Source organism: Mya arenaria, chromosome 5 (assembly GCF_026914265.1).
Source record: "Mya arenaria isolate MELC-2E11 chromosome 5, ASM2691426v1".
NCBI lineage: Eukaryota > Metazoa > Mollusca > Bivalvia > Myida > Myidae > Mya > Mya arenaria.
In genome coordinates this window covers 8,263,898-8,288,384 of record NC_069126.1, presented here as the reverse complement: position 1 = coordinate 8,288,384, position 24,487 = coordinate 8,263,898, and the positions used below count along the sequence as shown (strand labels likewise).

The window sequence follows — 24,487 nt, the reverse complement described above, 5'->3', positions numbered from 1 at the left end:
TAATAATCAAGTTCTAACTATAATTCTAGATATTTCTAATTGTAATGTCTTCATTAAATACACTTTTCCAGTATGATTTTAAAGGAAATGAAGATTATCAAAGTTCCATTTTTTATTCACATTTACCAGACAACAGTAACAGCATTAAAATTAACAATGAAAAACAATGTAGAATATTTGAAACAGTAACAAGAATAAAATAACCAGATTCAATAAGTAAGATAGAGTTTGTCAAATTCAATACAAGTATCAAATGTTCGATCGGACTATCATGCCAATGGGAATAATGTGAAATTCATTATGCCTGGTGACCACATATAATTTTGCCATTACCAAAATGTAAAATAAACGACCAAAACTTGAAGATAACGTAATTGCAATTTTGGATTTAATCATTTTTCCACTGAAATCGGGAATGAAATGACCTATATTGTAATCTTCCAAGGCCAAAAAAGTGTGATTCTTATATTATTTTCGGTATAATTTGTATTCTTTGTCTACACATAAAAAATATTTCAAATGGTGCCAAAATAATATGGAGTCATTGCACATCCAAATATACAGATACTTGTACAATGGAGACCTTTATACCATAAAACATTAAATTAATTACGAATAAATTAGGCTTCAGTTTATATATATATATTGTGCCGCAGCTAGGAATATGTTTATTAAATTCATCAGCTTTGTAGGTCGCTAACGAGTATGATTCATTGTAGTAATAATAGAACAAATTAATCAGACCCATTGTTTAGATTATTTGCTTGGATATGCAAGATACGTATACAAAATATATTTAGCATGGTTACCATGAGAATGTTTTGTGTTTTGATTGGCTGGCAGCTGCGAGGGCTCTGGGCGAAAATAAATTTGGTCAGTAAGTGAGGTGCGAGTGAATAATAATCATCTTAACAAATTAGGCTTCAGTATATATATATATCATCTTAACAAATTAGGCTTCAGTATATATATATATCATCTTAACAAATTAGGCTTCAGTATATATATATATCATCTTAACAAATTAGGCTTCAGTATATATATATATATCATCTTCACAACACAGCAATGTACATGTACAGTTAATATGTAAAGGTTCAATGTCATTACAAGCATAATACTTCATTTTATTGGAATTTATCAAATCAAAATCTAGGTATATAATTATGTATGTAGACAACCATTTAGGTTAATATATAAAATTATGAACATGGTGAAGTATGCTTTGCATTCAAACAATACACAATCTCATTAAAATCAAATTCAAGACGTTCGCTTCATTTCACTATGCTGGGTAATGTCGAAAAGTGATTACTGGGAAATTGATTTAAATGAGATCCCTTACTTAAAGCTACACTCTCAAAGATTGTCCGTTTTGACAAAAAATAATTGTTTTTATCTTAAAATGAGCCAATTTTGCATAAATATCTTCACACCAGTGAAAAAAGACTGCTGAGAAAAGGTTAAATCGCAAATTTTCATATTTACATTTGAAAATTTTATGGCTAAAAGTATTACTAACGCTTTAAGAAAAGTGAGTTTTTCGGCATTAAACCTCAATTTTTAAACATAAATATGAAAAACTGTGATCCAATCTTTTGTCAGCAGTCTTATATCACTGGTTCTAAGACATTTACACAAAAACTGGCTCATTTCAAGACTAAAAATAAAAAAAATGGTCCATCTGTGAAAGTGCAGCTTTAAGATTTGAAGCAAACTTAAATGCCGAAATTTTCTATTCTAGAAATCGTATGTTCTGATCTAGTTGTTTTGCTTGAAATATAGACAAACATTTATCTTTCAGTGTTCAATTTTCTAATGGGGGGTGCTCAACGTTATGACTTCTATTAATTGTATTCTTATTTTTTGCATCTTGAACCAGTAAAATCAACTGGAAATTTGACAGTGTACTATATAACAAGAGAGCTGCTGTGCCAACAGTCCTAAGCTTGTCTGTGAATTTTTAGTCATTAAAGGGACCTAAAACAATATCTATAAAAGCTCGTAATAAAAACTATAAGATCGATCGTAAGGCTTAGAATTGTAAATTTCCAGGCGTTACACTTTTTATTGGCATAAACAGCATTTTACTAAAAATATTGTACTAACAGTTTTCTTTAATAATCTGCTCGTAACTTTACCGGCATAAAATTATGCTTTAATTTATAACAATATAAACAATTATTAGCAAGTTAAAATAAGTGTACTTATTCAAAGTTCAAAAATATTTCATTTGCTGGCACCAAACAGAAATCACAACATGTAATTAGTTATATAATAATAATTTAACATATTATAATGTGCCCAAAAATGTTTGAACACAATAGACTAGTGGAAAAACAGACTTAGATTTGGTCTGAAAATACAATTAATGAACACGTTGTCAAGAGAGTTTGATTAAATATAACATTCTGTTTAAAAGAATATACAATTATATGAATGTATACAAATGATGTCAGTCACTGGGAAAATTCATGCACTTAATAAGGTACATGATACGAAACATGTAGAAATAACAGTTACAGACTTGCAGTGTACAGTAAAGTACATGTACTGATTTTTTTGTAAATGTAAATAAATGCAAAAGCAACTTTGGTAAATAATAATTATGCTCTATATTTTAAAGTAGGTTCTAATTCTTTATATTCATTTTTCAAGTATATAGTTGAATGACAGGCGTGTATCTCACTGTATGCAAATATGCAGTGGGGTAATGAAATATTCAGTGGTTGAAGTTTTTGTCATACCAAAGTTCCTGAATTCGAAATATTCGAATATTCGAATGAACGTTTGGTATTCGAATGTTAAAATCGGTATTCCAATATTTGATGCTTTTGTTGAATTATTAAATTGTTTTTACAACGATTGGCCCTTAATGCCAGAGGTGTGAACTTGATGACACTACATAAGTCAAAATCAACATTTGGCCATGGTGTCATTTTCTTTAAATATTTTCGTAAACATTAATACCAGAACGAGGCTGCAAGTCACATGTTGGCGCATATCGTCATTTAACTTGAGCGGGAAAATACGTAATTCCCGGATCTTATTTTGCATTGTTCCACAGGAATTGAAATAATTCGACTTTTTTGTTAAAGATGTATCCTTTTTCTTGGGATATATTCTGAAAATTGGGAAATTCAGAGGCTAATTTGTGGAACAATAAGTGTCCGTCGCGTGTAAACCATACGACAAAGAAGGGTAAAAGGGCCCTGACTTAGTTACTACAGTTAATGATAGTTTACTGCAATTCTAAAAGGTTCATTTTGGTATTCAAATTTTCGATCGAAACAATTACAGAATATTCGAATATCAATTTTGCCATTCGTTTGCATCCCTAATTAAAAGTAACATGTTTTCTACGTGCATCTACCTAGACTTTGTACCTTTAACTAGAGTGCCAGTGGATCAATATTTTTTTATAGTTTTTTGTATATCGGTCGATTAATGAATGATATAGTATTAGTCTATTAGAAATATTTTAGTTCGCTATATAATTATACAAATAGAAAGCTGTAGAGTTGAAGTAGAGCTATATACTATTGCACGGTGTCATGGCGTAGATGTGTTTTCTATTGGCTAATGTGTCATTCACAGCACATTCACAGCACAGCAGTTTAATGATAAATTACAACATTTAAAAATATAAAGCACATAATAATTTGTATACAGACATTTTTATGTAAAACATTATGTTGTGGGTTTATGATTAGAATCCAAGTGTTTTGATTAGTCGGTATATTTAGCTGACCAATAGGCTGATTAGACTCACTGAAGCATGTCAGTAAGCATAAGAATAAGATTAATACTGACACAGGACTTGGAAACATGTACCTAATGTATGTAAATTAAAATGATTATCTAAATTTATCATAATTGGATGTTGTTTAATAGAGTTATTTCAATGCATGTTGGTATTGTTATAAAATGTTGATAACTATTTTGCTTAACTTAACAATATCGCATAAGTACCATTAATGTAAAATATTATGCCTTTTGATAACATTATTGTTTTTTTTTTAAGTTTAATTAATAAAAATGTCACAATCAAACATATTTTTTAAAACATGCCAGAAAGGCAAAATCCTAGGGCTTCATTATTAATAGATTTGTTAGCCTAAATAATTATGTCCAGCTAATGTGTTGGGAGTGTTGCTTTTGAGCTTGATAAAACATCAATTTTTAACTGAAAATTTTAACAAGAACAATACTTCATGGGTCATCTTTTGGACGATCATTTTTTTTTATATTTTTATTAAATCTGAGATCTATTTGTAAAATTAGTCTGATTGGAAATAATTCTCTAAGCATATTCAAATTTTTCATTCTATTTCTGACCACTGCTTAGTATTAAATTGAAAATTGTGATCTTAACGATACTTTTCATCTGCTTGTTGATAACATAGCCCCAATGTCTGTGAGTCATACGTCGCTATCATATTGTTGAAATAAAATCTCTAAATTGAGCCTAGCTTCACCGCCAGGGACACTCCGACAGTATTCAAGCATAATGAAGTTCATTTAAGAACTGATTACTATTTCCGTGTGACCAATCAGATTCAACAAGGAAATTAACAATGATGTCATAACACGTACAGTCTGATTCATGCTCAATGAATGTTAGTTTTTCTCTGCAGAGTAATAAGCCTTGCGCAACGTAAATACATGGGTAAAATTACAATTATTATAAAATTAATTATCCTAGTCCAAGCCAACATCATTCCTGATGGGTTTCCGGCATTGTTGTGATGATGACCTCGTGATGCGGAAGGTACCCCGTCATCACCTCTGCCCACTTTTGTCGCACACCTGACGCCAGGAGGCCATAAACTATGGCACCAAATATGTAAATAATGGCCGCCAAGTAAAACACAATCTGCCATTGGCCTGGGTCCCCCTGGAATGAAAAGTGATGGCAATTACAGTAGATTGATTATGTCGGTGAGATTTAATTTTGATCAATTTGCAATATATTGAGAAAATTAAATCCTCACAAGATTCAAACAGTCTACCAGGTACATTTCAGATTTAATTTGAAAATAAAACTGATTTTACTAATTAACAAGAGCTGTCACAGACAGCGCGCTCGATTATTCCGCTGCTTTTTGGTGTATGGATTGAAAAGTTTTGGCGAAACATGCATGGATCACTGTTAGATTAGATTTCAATGCAATACATGATGTGCTGAGATATTTACATAAAATGAATGGAAAATATTTGAGGTGGTACGCAAACTTTAACGTCAATTCTAAGTCGAAAAAGGGGCATAATGTTGTCAAAATGCTTGATAGAGTTACCTCCTCCTGTGTACAGGTTGGGGGTATGATGGTGAACAAGCATGCAAAGTTTCAAAGCCAGATGTCAATGGACTTTGAAAATATTTGAGGTGGTACGCAAACTTTAACGTAAATTCTAAGTTGAAAAAGGGGCATAATTTTGTCAAAATGTTTGATAGAGTTACCTCCTCCTGTGTAAAGGTTGGGTCATGATGGTGAAAAAGCATGCAAAGTTTTAAAGCCAGATGTCAATGGACTTTGAAAATATTTGAGGTGGTACGCAAACTTTAACGTAATTTCTAAGTCGAAAAAGGGTCATAAATCTGTTAAAATGGTTGATACAGTTACTTCCTCCTGTGTACAGGTTGGGGGCATGATGGTGAACAAGTGTGCAAAGTTTCAAAGCCATATGTCAATGGACTTTGAAAGTATTTGAGGTGGTAAAAAAACTCTTACAAAAACTTTAACATAAGTGGTTACGCCGACGCTGACACTCGGGTGACTAGGATATCTCTCCAAAATTGTTTAGCAAACAAGTATTGCCACTAACTAGTATGGTTATAATAACTGAAGATTTTATGAATGTTTTCGTACCTTAGTTGTGACAATCACTCCGGTGAGATAGGGACTGATGATGCCCGGGAGAGTGGCAAATGTGTTGGACAGCCCCATCAGAATACTGGCAAACTGTAACAACATAAACTTGTCATGTAAGGAGGTTGTAGGGCAGATATGTTCCCTAGTTTGTTGTTTGTTAATTTTATTTAATAAAATTGTGACAAAAGCATACTCCTGATAAAGTCACACTCAAGTTTGTTTATTTGCGCATAGAAAGCAGAACTGGCATTCATTATTATTTTGTGAAGCCAAAGTACTTATACTTATAGTGTGACTGGAACGCACAAGAAAACACTTTATTTTTTGCATATTTTTTGCATATCATTATTTTTATCTACTGTTTATTAAAACACTGAAACAAAATAATATGCCACATTAAGAAATACATGTCGCATAGAAACAAACAACTCTCAAACTCCCTTGAGTAAGTAGCTAACACCAACGCCAAAAGACCACGCAAGATTTAGAAAATGTTATGTGTATATGTATTCAATTTGAAATCATTGAGGGACTTTTTTTTAAAAAATGGTAAATTAATTTTTTTATTAAGAATACATTTACATAAGTCCATAAGTTATATAACCTGTGGCGCAATGTCGAGATGGTTGACACTGAAGCCTCCCCACGCGAACCCTCCGATGCCAACAGCAATGGTTAGACATACCATACATGATGTACGAGATGTGGAATATCCAGCCGCTATCATGAACACCACTTGGAAGGCAAACGCTGGAAATATGGGGGTAGTGATACATTAAGACACCACTTGATAGGCAAACGCTGGAAATATGGGGGTCGTGATATATCATGGACTCATTACATGTGTTAAAAGCTGCACTCTCACAGATTGAACGTTTTGACAACTTTTTTTATTTTTTTGTCTTGGAACGAGCCAATTTGTGCAAAAATCCATGGAAACCAGTTATAGAAGACTGCTGACAAAAAACTATATCACAGATTTGTATACTTAAGTTCAAAAATTGATGTTTTATGCAGGTTTCTTAAACCATTAGTAAGGGTTTAAGCCATAAAACATTAATTTTCGAACTGAAATATGAAAATCTACGATCTGAGATTTTGTCAGCAATCTTATATCATTGGTTTGCAGAAATTTACGCAAAAATTTGCCATTTCCAAGACAAAAAATATAAAAGTTGTAAAAATGGTAAATCTGTGAGAATGCAGCTTTAAGGTACAAATTCTAGATTGATGCACAAAATATTTGCAATATTATGTTTAACTTGTTAGACTTTAATGATCAAACCCAATATTTTGCCGCTTTTTTAACTGGGGAATTGGTGGCCACTAAAACGATAATTGAAAACCTTATTAATCAAGGCTAATAATTTTTTATCTGTTCACAAATCATTTGCTTTTATGTTTTGATCTAAAGATGCATTCTTACTCCCAAATAAGATTTACCACAATTAAAACAATGGTTTGAATTTACCAAAAGGATGAATAAATGCCAAAAATAATGGTTCTTATGAAGGATATCAAATTTAATTTGAAAGAAAGGTGCAGAAAACACGGTATCTCTACCTTATGACACGATAGTAGATCACAGTAAATCTTTTAACATTCACCATTCATTTAATATTTTTTACGTTTTCAACTATGAAATACACAGTCACAATCTTGATATCAGTAATTAATATTTTCCATAAATGCATTATTTAGTAAGTAGTCAATGGTTTTTCAGTCAAAATGTTTGTCTGTTATACATGTGTATGTATTGACTTTGAATAAGAGTGTCACTTTAAGGTCAAATGAGTTAAATAATGTTTCCTTTGTGCATCTATCTAAACTTTGTACCTTTAAGAACCATATGTATGTATAGGTATGAATAAATGCCTTTTGGGAACTGAGAACCGGACCAATACACAAATACAGACAATAGATTAACATTTTTGAGTCAATAAAAATTAAGGGGCAGCAGAAAAAACATGGGGCGGGGATGAAAATCTTTCAATTACTTTTTAGTCGCCTAAACTTAATCTATGTTGCTGACAGTCACACAGGGGCAGGGTGCATGGTTATGCCACACCTTGTGAGCAATGCCACACACCATTATGAATTACAATACTCAAATGCCAAAAAGGAACCTAGGTTTATTAATAATCATGGGGGGAACTGTGACTAGTACTAATTCACCATTTTTTTATAATACTTTTTTAAGATGTACTTCTTGCTGTTTTGTTTTGCCTTTATTGTAATTGATATGGGAGGCATAGGGGTGTGTCATTACCATGCGCTCTGACCCTGTAGACACACAACCACACAGGGGCATAGCTAGGCCTTAAGAAACTTGTAAGCCTGATGTTCTATGTGAGTTTGCTGGTGTTCTAGGTGAGATTGGGGATACTCCCGACAATATTTCTTTCTAATTTATAAACTTTGGGAACATTCCAGGAGAACAAGAGCTGTCACAGTATGTGACGAATGCCCCCGAATGTGACATTGACCTACGAACAAGGTCAGTACATGAAAAGTTTATCTTGCCTTTACGTGTCAAATACATATGGCAAGTTATTTTAAATTGCCTCTGAACATAAAAAAATACCACCCATACTTGACAACCTACACTGTTATGTCCTCATATTCAGAATTCCCTTGTGAATAAACGCTTAGTGTATCTTTCACCTTAGAGGTAGGGACATGGGTCTTGCACACGACACGTCGTCTTCGTATGTGGAACACATGTAGCAAGTGATTTTAAAATCTGTCCATACAAGGGAAAGTTAGAGCCCAGACACGACAACCTATACTCTATGTCCTTATATGGAGCACTCCATTGTGAATAAACACTAAGTGTGACCTTGACCTTTGAGGCAGGGAAACGGGTCTTGCACGCGACACGTTGTCTTGGTATGTGGAACACATGTGGCAAGTTATTTTAAAATCTGTCCATACAAGAGAAAGTTACAGCCCGGACACGACAACCTATACTCTATGTCCTTATATGCAGCACTCCATTGTGAATAAACACTAAGTGTGACCTTGACCTTTGAGGTAGGGACACGGGTCTTGCACACGACACGTCGTCTTGGTATGTGGAACACATGTGGCAAGTTGTGTTAAAATCTGTCCATACAAGAGAAAGTTACAGCTTGGACACGACAACCTGTACTCTATGTCCTTATATGCAGCACTCCATTGTAAATAAACACTAAGTGTGACCTTGACCTTTGAGGTAGGGACACGGGTCTTGCACGCGACACGTTGTCTTGGTATGTAGAACACATGTTCCAAGTTATTTTAAAATCTGTCCATACAAGAGAAAGTTACAGCCCGGACACAACAACCCATACTCTATATCCTTATATGCAGCACTCCATTGTGAATAAACACTAAGTGTGACCTTGACCTTTGAGGTAGGGACACTTGTCTTGCACGCGACACGTCGTCTTGGTATGTGGAACACATGTGGCAAGTTATTTTAAAATCTGTCCATACAAGAGAAAGTTACAGAGCCGGACGGACACAACAACCTATACTCTATGTCCTTATATGGAGCACTCCATTGTAAATAAACACTAAGTGTGACCTTGACATTTGAGGTAGGGACACGGGTCTTACACGCGACAAGTCGTCTTGGTATGTGGAACACATGTGGCAAGTTATTTCAAAATCTGTCCATACAAGAGAAAGTTACAGCCCGGACACGACAACCTATACTCTATGTCCTTATATGCAGCACTCCATTGTGAATAAACACTAAGTGTGACCTTGACCTTTGAGGTAGGGACACGGGTCTTGCATGCGACACGTCGTCTTGGTATGTGGAACACATGTGGCAAGTTATTTTAAAATCTGTCCATACAAGGGAAAGTTACAGCTTGGACACGACAACCTATACTCTATGTCCTTATATGCAGCACTCCATTGTAAATAAACACTAAGTGTGACCTTGACCTTTGAGGTAGGGACACGGGTCTTGCACGCGACACGTCGTCTTGGTATGTGGAACACATGTGGCAAGTTATTTCAAAATCTGTCCATACAAGAGAAAGTTACAGCCCGGACACGACAACCTATACTCTATGTCCTTATATGCAGCACTCCATTGTGAATAAACTCTAAGTGTGACCTTGACCTTTGAGGTAGGGACACGAGTCTTGCACGCCACAAGTCGTCTTGGTATGTGGAACACATGTGGCAAGTTATTTAAAAATCTGTCCATACAAGGGAAAGTTATAGAGCCGGACGGACGGACGGACGGTGCGATTTTAATATGCCCACCTTCGGGGGCATAAAAACAAAAGGCAAAATTGCATCCATTTATATGCACATTACACACACTTAATTATATGCAATGATTACAATAAAATCAAGCAATACACCCTGCACATAGTTTTAAACTTGCTTTGTTTATAATTAAACAAACTTTTGAGTTGTTGAAAGTGTTTGAGTAACTATTAGTTTTTATTGCATTTTTGGGTAAATTAAATATTGTCATTTTAAAAAAAAAATATAGGCCCAGACTTACAAGGCCTATATATAGTTATGCCACTGCCATACACAAGGCCTATATATAGTTATGCCACTGCCATACACAAGGCCTATATATAGTTATGCCACTGCCATACACAAGGCCTATATATAGTTATGCCACTGCCATACACAAGGCCTATATATAGTTATGCCACTGCCATACACAAGGCCTATATGTAGTTATGCCACTGCCATACACAAGGCCTATATGTAGCTATGCCACTGCCATACACAAGGCCTATATATAGCTATGCCACTGCCATACACAAGGCCTATATATAGTTATGCCACTGCCATACACAAGGCCTATATGTAGTTATGCCACTGCCATACACAAGGCCTATATATAGTTATGCCACTGCCATACACAAGGCCTATATATAGTTATGCCACTGCCATACACAAGGCCTATATGTAGTTATGCCACTGCCATACACAAGGCCTATAGGTAGTTATGCCACTGCCATACACAAGGCCTATATGTAGTTATGCCACTGCCATACACAAGGCCTATAGGTAGTTATGCCACTGCCATACACAAGGCCTATATATAGTTATGCCACTGCCATACACAAGACCTATATATAGTTATGCCACTGCCATACACAAGGCCTATATATAGTTATGCCACTGCCATACACAATGTGCAGGATGTAGAATAGCCAGCTAGCTGCTATCATGAAAACCCTTTGGGCCGGCAATGCTGGACAAACAGGAATGATACTTGAGATGAAGTTTTTGGTGTTTTTCTCAATAAACAAATAAGTACATAAAATTTAATGAGTTGTTAAACATGTTCAAACAAATGAAGGCATAAATAACAGATAACATAGATAACAGAGCACAGAATGTCTTTTTTTAAGCAAATTTGGTAAATTTTGGAGGAAAATAGAGAGCAGACAACTTTTGATTGCCCTGCTCCATCTGTAAACAGGGTTATCCCACAGTTCAACAACATAATAGCTTTCCAGCACCTAGACAATTTATATAATGGTTTTAATTTCAGTAATCTTCACTTGCTTTACTTGACTTTACCAATGGATTTGATTTCTTTTTTTAACTATCCTTACCTCCACAAGTGAAGATTTTCCTCACAGCCTCAGTGGAGACTTGGACCCGCCCTCGTAGGAAGTCACCAAGATGTCCGCTACCCTGCACCACAAACGCCATAACTAGGTATGGTAAAGCGGCCAGGAAACCAGCCTGAATTAAAAGAGAAAGTGTACATTAGTAAACATATAATTTTATATATAGGGACATATCTCTGAGACACAGTTTTTTTCCTCTTACAATATTGGGAATTGGTCCACTGCCTTTCTGATTGGGAAAAATGTGTAATTTCGAAAATAAAATTGGGAATTCCAATTTTGCCTAGAAATAAACTAGAATGCCTTAAAAAATAAACAATTTTTTTTAATTATTTTTTATTAAGTTTACACCAATTCTTTCATACAAAAATGGTTGAGGGGACTGAGATTTTGATGAAAATATGACAAAGTATTTTTTGTTTTCAATCTTGGGGAAACTGTAAACTTTGTAGCATTGTGAAAGGGGCTGAACTCTGGCCCCAAATTGGTCAAAATAAAAACACTGGAGAAGATTCTGCTTAGTTCAACAAAAGGCATCATCAGATGAGCCAGAGCAGCTAGGAAACCGGGATAAGGGGACAAATAAGAGCATAAACAATTTGCCTTTCTAATAATCTACCATGGAACACAAAGGTTTACCAGTGTAAGAGGCTGTATTCAGTATAGTTTTTATACTTACCCTTCTTCGACACGCCAAAATGATTTGATTCACGAATTGGCCAATCGATTTTTATGTCTAATAAAAACACTCAGATTATATGCTTAAAATAAAGTTAAATCTAAGGTGGTCATTGGAAATGTGTATGTTCAAACATTTCTGAGTCATGCATCAAGTTATTAAAACTTGAATTTAACTCTAAACATATCTATGAGCAAAAAAAAGGAATGATAATGATTGAGAAAGTTTACAAAATGAAAATCAATAGCCAATGACAGTAAGCCCTAGCCCTTTGCTTATACTTAAAGTAACATACATAATTGTACAGTACAGTACCCAAAACTGCTTTCAAACCTGGATCTAACATACATGTACAGTACCCAAAACTGCATTCAAACCTGGATCTAACATACATGTACAGTACCAAAAACTGCATTCAAACCTGGTTCTAACAGACATGTACAGTACCCAAAACTGCTTTCAAACCTGGTTTTAACATACATGAACAGAACCCAAAACTGCTTTCAAACCTGGTTTTAACATACATGTACAGTACCCAAAACTGCATTCAAACCTGGCTCTAACATACATGAACAGTACCCAAAACTGCTTTCAGACCTGGTTCTAACATACATGAACAGTACCCAAAACTGCTTTCAAACCTGGTTCTAACATACATGAACAGTACCCAAAACTGCTTTCAAACCTGGTTCTAACATACATGAACAGAACCCAAAACTGCTTTCAAACCTGGTTTTAACATACATGAACAGAACCCAAAACTGCTTTCAAACCTGGTTTTAACATACATGCACAGAACCCAAAACTGCTTTCAAACCTGGTTTTAACATACATGCACAGCACCAAAAACTGCTTTCAAACCTGGTTTTAACATACATGCACAGAACCCAAAATTACTTTCAAACCTGATTCTAACATACATGAACAGTACCCAAAATTGCTTTCAAAACTGGTTTTAACATACATGCACAGAACCCAAAACTGCTTTCAAACCTGGTTTTAACATACATAAACAGCACCAAAAACTGCTTTCAAACCTGGTTTTAACATACATGAACAGTACCCAAAATTGCTTTCAGACCTGGTTTTAACATACATGAACAGTACCCAAAACTGCTTTCAAACCAGGTTTTAACATACATGCACAGAACCCAAAACTGCTTTCAAACCAGGTTTTAACATACATAAACAGCACCAAAAACTGCTTTCAAACCTGGTTTTAACATACATGAACAGTACCCAAAATTGCTTTCAGACCTGGTTTTAACATATACGCACAGTACCCAAAATTACTTTCAAACCTGATACATGTTAAAATGCAGGACATTATTCATGAATGTGGGCAGCTCAGTAAGCCAAGTGTAGAATCCCCAGTTCTCTGCAAAGTGAGCTGCAACAATCGCCCACACCGGCAGACTTGTCAGAATGCTGCGCCAGGGTGGACTAACATCCTGAAAAACAGAAGGATCATTTTTGGCATTTTTAAAAACATTATTTACATGTGTCATGATATTTTGATAATTGCATAATGTTTATTGTAAATGCATCACTTTAATTCACTTTGAGTTGTGTCAATATCCAGATTAAATGATGAATTGTCACTAAAATTTTACCAAATATCAAATAGCAACTCTAATAGACCTAGGTTAATGCATGCTTCTTTAGATATTGAAGGATGAAAGATGGAAAGAGATCAACATTTTACTGTTACCATAGCAACCATATTCTTTGTAGTTCATATTCTCCTAATTGTGCTCAATTCACATACCATTAGTTTCATAAGCATAACTATAAACTCTTGAATTATTCCTAAAATCAAGTTTGAGTGTTGTATTTCCACTAGTTTAGTTGCCATAGCAACCAAATTAAATGATCAAAGTATGAGAAAGCTTTCTCACAAGTTGAGAATAGCTGTTATACCTGCAACAATGATATATGTTTCCATGATAAATGATTGGACCGGAGGCCATAATTATATCATAATAATGAACATTCTAATGTGACTATTTCACCTTAATCAGTTTCTACAAACTAGAATGCTTCCATATCTTAAATATCGGCAACTCATGGCATTAATTAAAGTGTGTTCTACTTTACAATATTTCTGATTTTGTAAATGGCCAATTTACAATTGTTGTCACCCGCTTGGTTATAAAGCACTGGCTTAATTGATAGTTCTCTCTGATTTTGACAGATTTCCTTGACAAGGCTAATTTTTTAATTTTTCCTGATATTTCCCAGGAGCCAGTAATTTTTCCCAGACCACATTGGAACCATGTATTGCAATTGCAATTTTATCTTCAACAATTAACAAACATTTAATTTTTTTTTTAGCTTGATGATCAATGTGTCCAAGCCGAGACAGCTTAAAAATGATATGAATCAGTCTCCAATATGTTTCTTGGGTAGAAGCCAGAACTGGTGATCATTTTGTGAGGTCATGAGAAAGTATGATCAAACCCACAACCTCTTGGGTGTGGGGCCAACAGCTAGACCATTCCCACCCTGGAGTGGATCAAACCCATAACCTTTTGGGTGAGAGGCAGACACCTAGACCATTCCCACCCAGGTAGGGATCAAACCTATAACCTCCTGGGTGAGAGGCAGACACCCAGACTATTCCCACCCTGGTGGGGATCAAACCTATAACCTTTTGGGTGAGAGGTTATCACCTTTACCACTATCACCCTTTTGTATTTTTTTAATCTGAAAATAGTAACAAGATCTTGATCACAGACTACTGTATTACTTCTCCAGAGTCACTTTCTTGTACGGCTTTAAAATATAACTGTAAACCCACCTGTACTTGTTCGTCAGTGTAGCCAATATTTCCCTGAATATACTCAAGCTCGGCATTAGAGATGGTTGGATGTTTAGCAGGACTCTCTGCCACAAGGTAGCACCACATGAAGAACCAAAGCACCGCTATACTACCTGTATTACAGTTAACATTAGTACTCATCTGTGTGTAACCCACTCTTCGCCTTCATCTTTTACCCAAATCCTGTGTAACGAATACTTTAAAACTATTTTGAGAGTTTGTGTATCGAAAATTGCCAAATTTTGAAATTCTGCATATTCTGTTATGACTTCTTAATCTTGAAAAGTCCCTAAATTTTGCCTATCAAAAAGGGGTTTCATCCTCATTTACATGTATGTTACCTTTTTGTAGTGATAAAAATACATTGACTTTAAGGTGTTGATTTCCTGGATTGTAGGATGCTTAGTGGGGCTCTCTGTCACTACGGTCACACAATGGAATAAACTAGCAGCCCATTGTATAAAGTTTATACTATAAACCTTGGATATTAAGTTGTCAACAGTTTATCTTTAGGCTAGTTTGCACCTTCACATGATTTCATTGGTTAAAATTGGATACATTTTGACCAATTAATAAACGTTTTGGCCAACTTTAACCAACCCATTTAAGGGCTTAACCAGTTTTATACAATTGAGTGGCGGATCCGTGGTCTTGAGGTAACACACTTGACTATCAATCCAGGGGTCGCAGGTTCGATCCCCCGTCGCATCACTAAAAAAAACTAATTGTCTTCCGGGAGGGACGTTAAATGGGGGTCCCGTGTGACAGTGCTATACACTGGTGCACGTTAAAGAACCAGGGTAGCTCTAACCAGGGTTACATTCTGTCTGTGCACATTGCTCCAAAAACCTAAAATGACTAACAATCTTAACGGAGCACTCGCCGAATGGGCAAGGCCCGAGTGCGAGTATAAATAAGCTTACACACCCACCCTATACAAATGGCTTTGGACCACTTCTAAACTACCTTTCAGTATGCAGTAATATGTGTTCCAATTAATGTTACAAAATCAAGTTGTTTTCTATGAAATCCAAATTATGGAACATTGACCTCAAGTGTAAGGATGACCTTTAAAATGAGAACATGAATTTTAAGCATGGTGCTGAACAATTCGCTTAAGTTTGATTGAAATCTCATTTATAATTACAGAGTTACAGCTTAGGCCAGGTCTTAAAGAACAGACAGACAGACATACAGCCAGACAGTGTGACTATTGAATGCCTCCCTGCCTGGCATAATAACAAAAAACAGGATTTGTTTAGAATAAACAGAGACTATTGATGTTCCGATGATCGATTAAAGTTGAAAATTGATTTGTTGGGCCTGTGGTCGGCGTCAATCGATTGTATTTGGTCATAATTGATCATCGATTCAACCAGCAAGTTAGTTTTTGTTTTTCTTCCTGATATTTGTGTTCCGTTCATTTATGCCTATTTTCTGCTTTGAGTTTATTTATTAAGTATTCAGTTGTTATCGCTTATAAATAGAACAAGAGCTGTCACAGAGACAAGCGCGCTCGACTATTCCGCCGCTTTTCAGTGTATGGATTGTAAAGTTTTGGCAAAACATGCATGGATCACTGTTAGATTAGATTTCAATGCAATACATGATGTGCTGAGATATTAACATAAATGTGGTTACATGGTAAATTTTAACCAGATTTTTTAAGTCTAATAATAAAGGGCAATTATTTACAAAATACAGTTATCTATCTTGGTTATTCAATTATGATGGGTGGTTGAATACCATTGTATAAAGTCTCAATGCAATACATCAAGTAGTTGCTGAGATATTATCCTATGTGAACTTACATGCAAGACCTTAACCAGAATTTCTAAGTCGCATAAGAAAGGGCCAAAAATTATATAATATGAAAGATATCTTACTTGATTAAAGAAGAAGGCTAAATGGTTGGGAGCCTGTGTGTAAAGTTTCAATGCAATACATGATGTATTCCCTGAGGTATTAACTTAAAAGTGGTTACATGCAAAACCTTAACCAAAATGTCTATGTTGAATAAAGAAGGGGCCATTATTTGAGTTTAATGAAAACTAGAGTTATTTAACTTGGTTAATTAAGTAGGTTGGATGGTTGAGTACCAAGTATCAAGTCTCAATGCATCACCTTAAGTAGTTGCTGAAATATTAACCAATGTGTGCTTGCATGCAAAACCTTAACCAGAATTTCTAAGTCGAATGATAAAGGCCAATTACTTGCATTAAATGCAAACTAGAGTTATCTAACTTGGTTAATTAATTAGGTTGGATGGTTGAGGACCATTGTATGAAGTCTCAATGCAATACCTCAAGTAGTTGCTGAGATATTAACCTATGTGTGCTTGCACGCAAAACCTTAACCAAGGTGTGACGCCAACGCCGACGCCGACGCTTGGGTGAGTAGTATAGCAAGGTCAGAAACCGATTGTACTATCGATAATCGGTTACTTGAGTAGAATTGATTATCCATAGGCATACTGGAACCAATTCCCAACACTAACTGAGTCAATGATATGCCCATCAATGTTTTACCTACCAAAAACGTAGAAAATACTGGGCCAGCCAGCCGAGGTCTGGGCGAGGGCAGCAGACATGGGAAGGGAGATTACTGTCCCGATGTACGAACCTGAAACACAGTTACTGCCTTTAAATTATTTTCAGTTCAGCTTCAGCATCGGCGACCATTTCTGAGAGACTTAAAGCTTGTCTCTGGCAGGGCTCGAACTCACTATCCCTTAGACGATAGGTTCACACCTTTACCACTAAACCACCCTAACAGCCATTTTTTTTATTTCATTCGGAACTCCTCGGCCATTCTCTTAGAAAACAACCTCGGATGTATTTGGACGGTTTACACACTCAAAAAGTGGTACGTTTAAGTCCGCTGCAAGTAGATCGCGTAGTAATTTTATTAGCAGTTAAACTTTGTGACTTAACTCTTGGGATTCTTCATTATGTTTGCTATATTACAATTCAATGACAATAAATTTAAACTTAGATCAATAAATACAACTCTAAAACACTACATTTAACTAATGATATAATTCAAAATTTTACGAACTACTTCAACAGATGTACCGGCATAAATCTGAGGTTGTTTTCAATAAAATGGCCGAGGAGCTCCGAATGTTTTTTATTTATGCTCCAATGATGGTTACCATGGACATAAATATTTTTTTCTACATACCAGAAAGATTGTTTCAGATTAATGTGTTAATAATTTCCTGAAATATGAGTTTAAGAATTGTAAGAAAACAACGTTCTACCAGAAAACGCAAGAGTAGCCAGCTTAGTTTTCTCCTGAGGTGGGGCCCACTTTGACCAGATGGCATGAATGGATGGATAGGTCACACCCTAAAACAGAAAATGATTCTTGCACACATATTCATGTGCACAAAAAATCTCCATTACAGCATGAGATTGTTAGTGCAAAGAGTTCACACAACATCACCACAACTTTCATGCATCCATTTTTCAGTTCACCAAGGGACATAACTCAATAAGTATTTAAGCCTGAGTGGAGGATCTTGCAAGACAGATTTTATGAAAGTCGTTGTTGTTGACAAATTGTAGTTTTCATGTCAATATCATTAAAAATGTCTAAGTTATGGCTGATACAGCATCGTAAGAGTTGCAACATTAACAGCATCGATGACTACAAGGTTATAACAGCAATTTAATGACGTTTTTATTAAAAAAAAAGAAACTCAAATACCGAGACAAATACCTCAAACAATCCCTCTAAGACTCGGACAGCCACAAGCAGATAGACACTCCAGCGTGCACACAATGGTGTTATCAGAGTGAAAAGGGCGGTAAGAAATACACCTCCTCCAAAAAGGTACTTCCCGCCCAGGCGTGTTGCCAGGTAACCTGTAGGAACAAACTGAAGTTATTTAGCATATAGAATTGCTTCATCCTATACACAGCAAGCTTAGCAATGTGAAAAGGATGTCTGAAAATACCGGCCAAAAAAAGGTACTTTCTGCCCAAATGCTTTGCAAGGTAGCCTATAGGAACAACTTGGAAAACAAAGCTTATTAAGCAAGTAGAAGCTCCAGCGTTCACACAATGGTGTCAGCAGCTTGAGGAGGGCTGTCTGAAAGTTCTGTCCTAAAAAAGGAACTCCCTGCCAAGACGCTTTGCAAGGCAGCCTATAGGAACAATTTGGAAAACAAAGTTTGTTAAGCAATGGTGTCAGCAGCTTGGATAGAGTTGTCTAAAAATACTTGCCCCCAGATGCTTTGCAAGGCAGCTTATAGGAACAATTTGGAAAACTAAAGTTGTTAAGCAAGTAGATGCTCCACCATACTGCTGGATATGCATGGTGAAGAAAGGCTGACAAGAACCCCATCCCCTCCCATCCCCCGCCCATCAGATACTTCCTGACTAAGCCCATTGCCAAGTAATCTGTAAAAACAATTCAACATACAACAAATGATTTAAAAATATTTAGATTACGAGGGCACAAGGCAGGATCAGAAGAGTGAAACAGCCAATCGAAACAGCCAATCACTAAGTTTCTTCAAACATACTTCTGGCCCTAAACAGGCTGATGACCTAAACAAAGATTTATTACTTTTACACACAATTCTCCTCCACAAGCTACCTTAAAATAAGTTCAAAACCTTTTTGCAGATTTCACATGCTAAAATAATAACAAACTTACCTCCCGGTATCTGTGTCAAAATGTATCCATAGAAAAAAGACCCCAGGATAATTCCCTTTGTGTGAGCGTCATACGTAAAGTCTGGGTATATGGTCTGTAATAAATATGGTGCAGATTGTTCAGAATTTTTTAAAAACAACACTGTAAACTTCATCCTTGTTAACTTTCAAATCTTTAATGCTCTGGAACAATTTTCGAGAGATACCTTTTCAGCTGAACATCTTTTATCTAAATATATGAGCGAGTTACAAAATAGTTCACCATTTAAAGTTAACAATGACAAACGTACAGAGTTACAAAATAGTTCACCATTTAAAGTTAACAATGACAAACGTACAGAGTTACAAAATAGTTCACCATTTAAAGTTAACAATGACAAACGTACAGAGTTACAAAATAGTTCACCATTTAAAGTTAACAATGACAAACGTACAGAGTTACAAAATAGTTCACCATTTAAAGTTAACAATGACAAACGTACAGAGTTACAAAATAGTTCACCATTTAAAGTTAACAATGATGTAGCTAATCACGTTGTTAACAAAGTTCAAAATAATGGTGTTATGTTTTCTTTAAGTAAATATCAATTTTATTACAATCAGCCTTTTTGATGGTTCTGCAATCTAATTGTGCCCCCTAAAATCCAAGTTTACATTTTATTTCAACATGGTAGAAAAAAAAGGTTTAAAATATGCCCAAAATGCATGGACTAGAAATTGTTAATTTTTTTTTTGGTTGAGTACCCCCATAAACCCCCTTCCAACACTTTAAACCAACTAAATTTCAGTTCTCATGGAGAGGCGCAAGTTGAAAAATTATGCTCTAAAGTTACGCCCCCTCTAACGACAAGTCCTCGATCCGCCCCTGACATCAAAGAGGTTGTAGGTTTAATCCACACAATAGGTAATTAACTCATCAGAATGACACATATCTAAAAGCCTGAACTACATTCCATGCAAAATTATGAACAACTTTGAGTTATAATGTTAATGTACCACAGTTTTATTTCCTCCGATGTGTTTGGTTTGATTCTCTGTCATGGCCACAATCGCGACGCTGAGATTCACTCGTAGAGCATAGATATTGCCTACAACATACAAAAGTACAGTAATATAAAGTAGTAAAGAAAACTTTATGAATAATGATAATTATAAGCAATATCTGAGAATGATTTTAATGTAAATTCAAAACAAATTGAAACTACAAGGACAAGCCACATCCTACAGACTTGGAATGAGCAATTCTTTATCAGTGTATAATTGCCACTTAAATGTTAAGTTGCAAATCAAATGTTTATGGTACGGACAAAGATTTTGCACACAACATGTCATCTATGTATTTTAAGTAATTTCAAAATCCATCAATGCAAGACGAAGTTACAGCCTGGACACAAAAAAACAGACAGACAGACAGATAGATGGATGGTGTGTTTTTATAATGCCCACCTTTAAGGGCATAAAAATAGTAATTTATGCAATTCGCTAGCTTACAGAATCCAAAGAAGGCCATTATTCCAACAACATATCGTTTTGGCATGCAGTTGACAATGCTGAGGTATTTTCTATGTTTAAGAAGCTCATGTTGTTCTTCCGCGGTCTGAAACTCAGTTCTTTCCCCACCACTTCGTTCTGATGCCATCTTCCTTGCTGTATTTATTACTACTGGTATTTATTGCTGCTGGTTAACATATCTGGAAAAGATAATGACTACAAACACTCAAACAAACAACTTGTATTTCTAATGAAATTTGACGAAAGTACTAAATGTTCTATGTTTATCTACAGACAATTTTTGGGCCCTACTTTCAGCCCCAATTAAAAAAACATTAGCCACAATAATGGGCTTTTTTAGGAATACATATTTATCATTTTGACTATTTTTATGTTCTTCCTTTTAATGAGTCTTTAACACATTCCCAACTTGTCTTTTAAAGAAAAAATAAGAATCTTAAATCATTTCAGCTCCAAATTGGACACATAAACACCTAAATGCCTCTTTGGCTGCATTTTTTTTTTTTTATAGTTCACTTAATCAATGAAAAAATACAGAATTTGGTAGTCTTTTCCACAGAACTTTTCTAAATAATTTAATCAGCATTTCAAGCACTTAACGCAAGACTGTTATTAAGCCTTCTATTTTTGTATCAAGTTATAACCTTCTTGCACTAAGCACTCCATTTGTCTGACAACACCACCTACTGGAAAAGACATGAGTGTAAGCCATTATTAAGCTTGAATATTTACACTGCTCTAGTCTTATCTGTTGAAAAAACTAACGTTCATGTGGCATTAGCTGATCACCCCTACAAAATATTTTTTTATTTCATTGCTGCACACTAATTTGATGAGCACAACTTCATTTGACCAATGGTAAGTAACATTAAGAATATCTGCCGTTCCTTTTCAAAAATTTGATGTTAAATGTCCATATTGTATTAATCTCCTTAAGTTAACTTACATTAAAAACAATGAGTGAAAAATATAAATATAAAGGAATGTTGCATGTAGCGTTCATGCAGTATGCACGCTAGGGGTACCGGATGTTTCGTCACCTTACCATTTCGTCTACCTTATTTTAAAGTACAAAATGGGTAGTTGTTTCGTCAACATATTTTTACAGTTCGTCAACCTTATTATAAGTAGCAATTAATGCAACTATTACGTCCAATTAATTAGGTGTGAGCAAACACCAATTTAGGAAGAAAGGAATAATTTAGTAGACTAGACCATTTTATTGAATATTTTACCTTCTGATGTGTATGTTGACATGCGTAGTGTGTGAAATCGTTTATTACTCAAAACCGTGTTTTTGCATATTTTTTACTTAAAAAAAGCATTGTTAATAAATGAAGAAATCTTGGTGTTTAAAACTATTTAATAAATATAAACAGGATAGCATATATATTTTTAACTCAACAATCTCAAAAGTTAACAGTTATTTATGCAACTTTATTAAACACAATATTTGACACATCATTTACACAACAATCTCAATATATTTATTTATGTGACATACATGACTATGCATTTTTTTTCACTTACAGTCAGACTATGAAATTCATGGGCATATATATGACAAAGGTAAACAGTTATTTATGCAACTTTAATAAACACAATATTTGACACATCATTTACACAACAATCTCAATATATTTATTTATGTGACATACATGACTATGCATTTTTTTTCACTTACAGTCAGATTATGAAATTCATGGGCATATATATGACAAAGTCAATAATGAAAAATAAAAATAAATGGGCATGAGTTAGATTCTGATTTTAATTTGTCATGTCACCGTCGTGTATGTCGTCTGAAGGAGTCGTTGGTCCCAGTCCCGCAATGTTGCTGATCGTCCGAAGTAGTTGAGTGGTGGTGAGCTCGTCCTCCTCATAGCGGTCCCAGGCGTCGAAAAGTCGTCCATGAATTGAAGCATTCCCGCTCCAACTGGAATCCAAGGTCAGCTGGATCATCTGGGCGTTGCCGTCTGTGATGGTTTGCCGCTCGCGCCAAGTTTCCAGGCTTTGATAGGCTGAAGTGTGGTGTCGTCATCTGCTTCATAACTCGCTCGACGATATTTGCTGCGGACTCGAAGACACGCTCCCTAGCGGCTTCCTTCACTTTCGTAGATATCTTTATCTTCTTGGCGGCAACGGGATTGGCCAGATGGACATGACCGACGATGCTTGGAGTGAACATATCGCCGAATTGCTTGACGCTTGCGGGGCAAGTCATCTTCTTGCTTCTTATACTGCACGTCCAGTAAGTGCGACTACCCTTGTTACGGCGAGCTGTGTATGTGTATCCGGCACTACTGACGAGCTTCCGGCCACCTCGCTTGCTGCCACCCTCTATGACCTCGAAAGTCGCCGGTAAATCAGTGGGAACCTTTTTGTCTAGGGGCCTTTCCGGTAGCGACTCATCCAGTGGATGATGGGGTCGATCGAAGCTCCTGTTCAAGATGTCAAACGTCCGGTCTTCCAGGATACCATCAGCGGCGTTGGTGCTGATGGTGTCGCCGGCTACTTCGTCGGCGGCGGCTACTGTGTTGGCTTCGTCATCTGCTCCTTCTTCTGCTACTTCGTCAGCGTCATCGTCTGCTACTTCGTCGGCTGCTCTGATTTCAGAGTTATATCTATCGATGCCGTAGAATTGGACTGATCATCAACATCCATGTGGCATTCATCACATTTCCATGCCAGATTTAGCTCATTTTTTACCATCTGTTGGTACTGCTGCGCAGATACCCCTGAATCGCATTTACAATGTTGCCAACGTTCACACACTTCGCAACAGATCACATGCATGCGAGCAGTTACTATTTTAGAGCAAGGTACGCAGTTGGTTATAGAGGCCATGATTGGTGACAAAACAAGATCGAACATTGCTTTGTGACGAAGGTGTGACGAAACATCTTGGCAATTTACTATATAGAACAAGTGTGACGAACTGGAGAGTTGACGAAACCTCCGTAATTCCACGCTAGAACGCGATCTTGCAAATTTCCTAGCCATTTGATACGCTCTTCATGGATTTGTAAAATTGCGCTTGAGTGTTCATTCTGCATTTGACCACGAACATATAAATTAATCCTTCATTGTTTACAAAGGCTCTTATATAGTAAGACTGAATACAGAACAACACCTGGGTTATACCAAATTTAGTATTGCACTCACTTTACAGGTTTTTTCAACGCTGTCTTCAATATAAAAATGTGAGAAATATCCAAACCTTTCACATTTTATCACTATGGTTCGATGACATGCTGTATTTTGATCATTTTTCAATATTTATTTCTTATTTAGTTGACATATGGCACATTTCATGTTTATTTATTATTATTCGG

At 35.8% G+C, this 24,487-nt stretch overlaps 2 protein-coding genes across 3 annotated transcripts; both read right to left on the bottom strand.

Annotated features, from left to right (window-relative positions):
- Positions 1-100: 100 nt before the first annotated feature.
- On the bottom strand, positions 101-24,487 carry LOC128235295 (vesicular glutamate transporter 1-like). 2 transcript variants are annotated; one of them, XM_052950109.1, is made up of 13 exons: positions 24,373-24,487; positions 21,132-21,331; positions 20,637-20,728; positions 19,642-19,735; positions 18,700-18,845; positions 18,239-18,326; positions 17,509-17,598; positions 14,956-15,089; positions 13,457-13,606; positions 11,459-11,591; positions 6,478-6,623; positions 5,871-5,963; positions 101-4,897 (listed from the first exon to the last, which is right to left on the bottom strand). In XM_052950109.1, the coding sequence occupies exons 2-13, from the start codon at positions 21,277-21,279 to the stop codon at positions 4,718-4,720; spliced, it is 1,494 nt and encodes a 497-aa protein (XP_052806069.1). In that variant the 5' UTR covers positions 21,280-21,331; positions 24,373-24,487; the 3' UTR covers positions 101-4,717. The 2 variants fall into 2 exon arrangements, with proteins under 2 accessions (XP_052806069.1, XP_052806068.1); XM_052950108.1 differs by having other exon boundaries at positions 24,318-24,474.
- On the bottom strand, positions 23,032-23,999 carry LOC128234441 (uncharacterized). The gene is made up of 2 exons (XM_052948688.1): positions 23,831-23,999; positions 23,032-23,798 (listed from the first exon to the last, which is right to left on the bottom strand). Exons 1-2 carry the CDS (start codon positions 23,997-23,999, stop codon positions 23,032-23,034), a joined length of 936 nt encoding a protein of 311 aa, XP_052804648.1.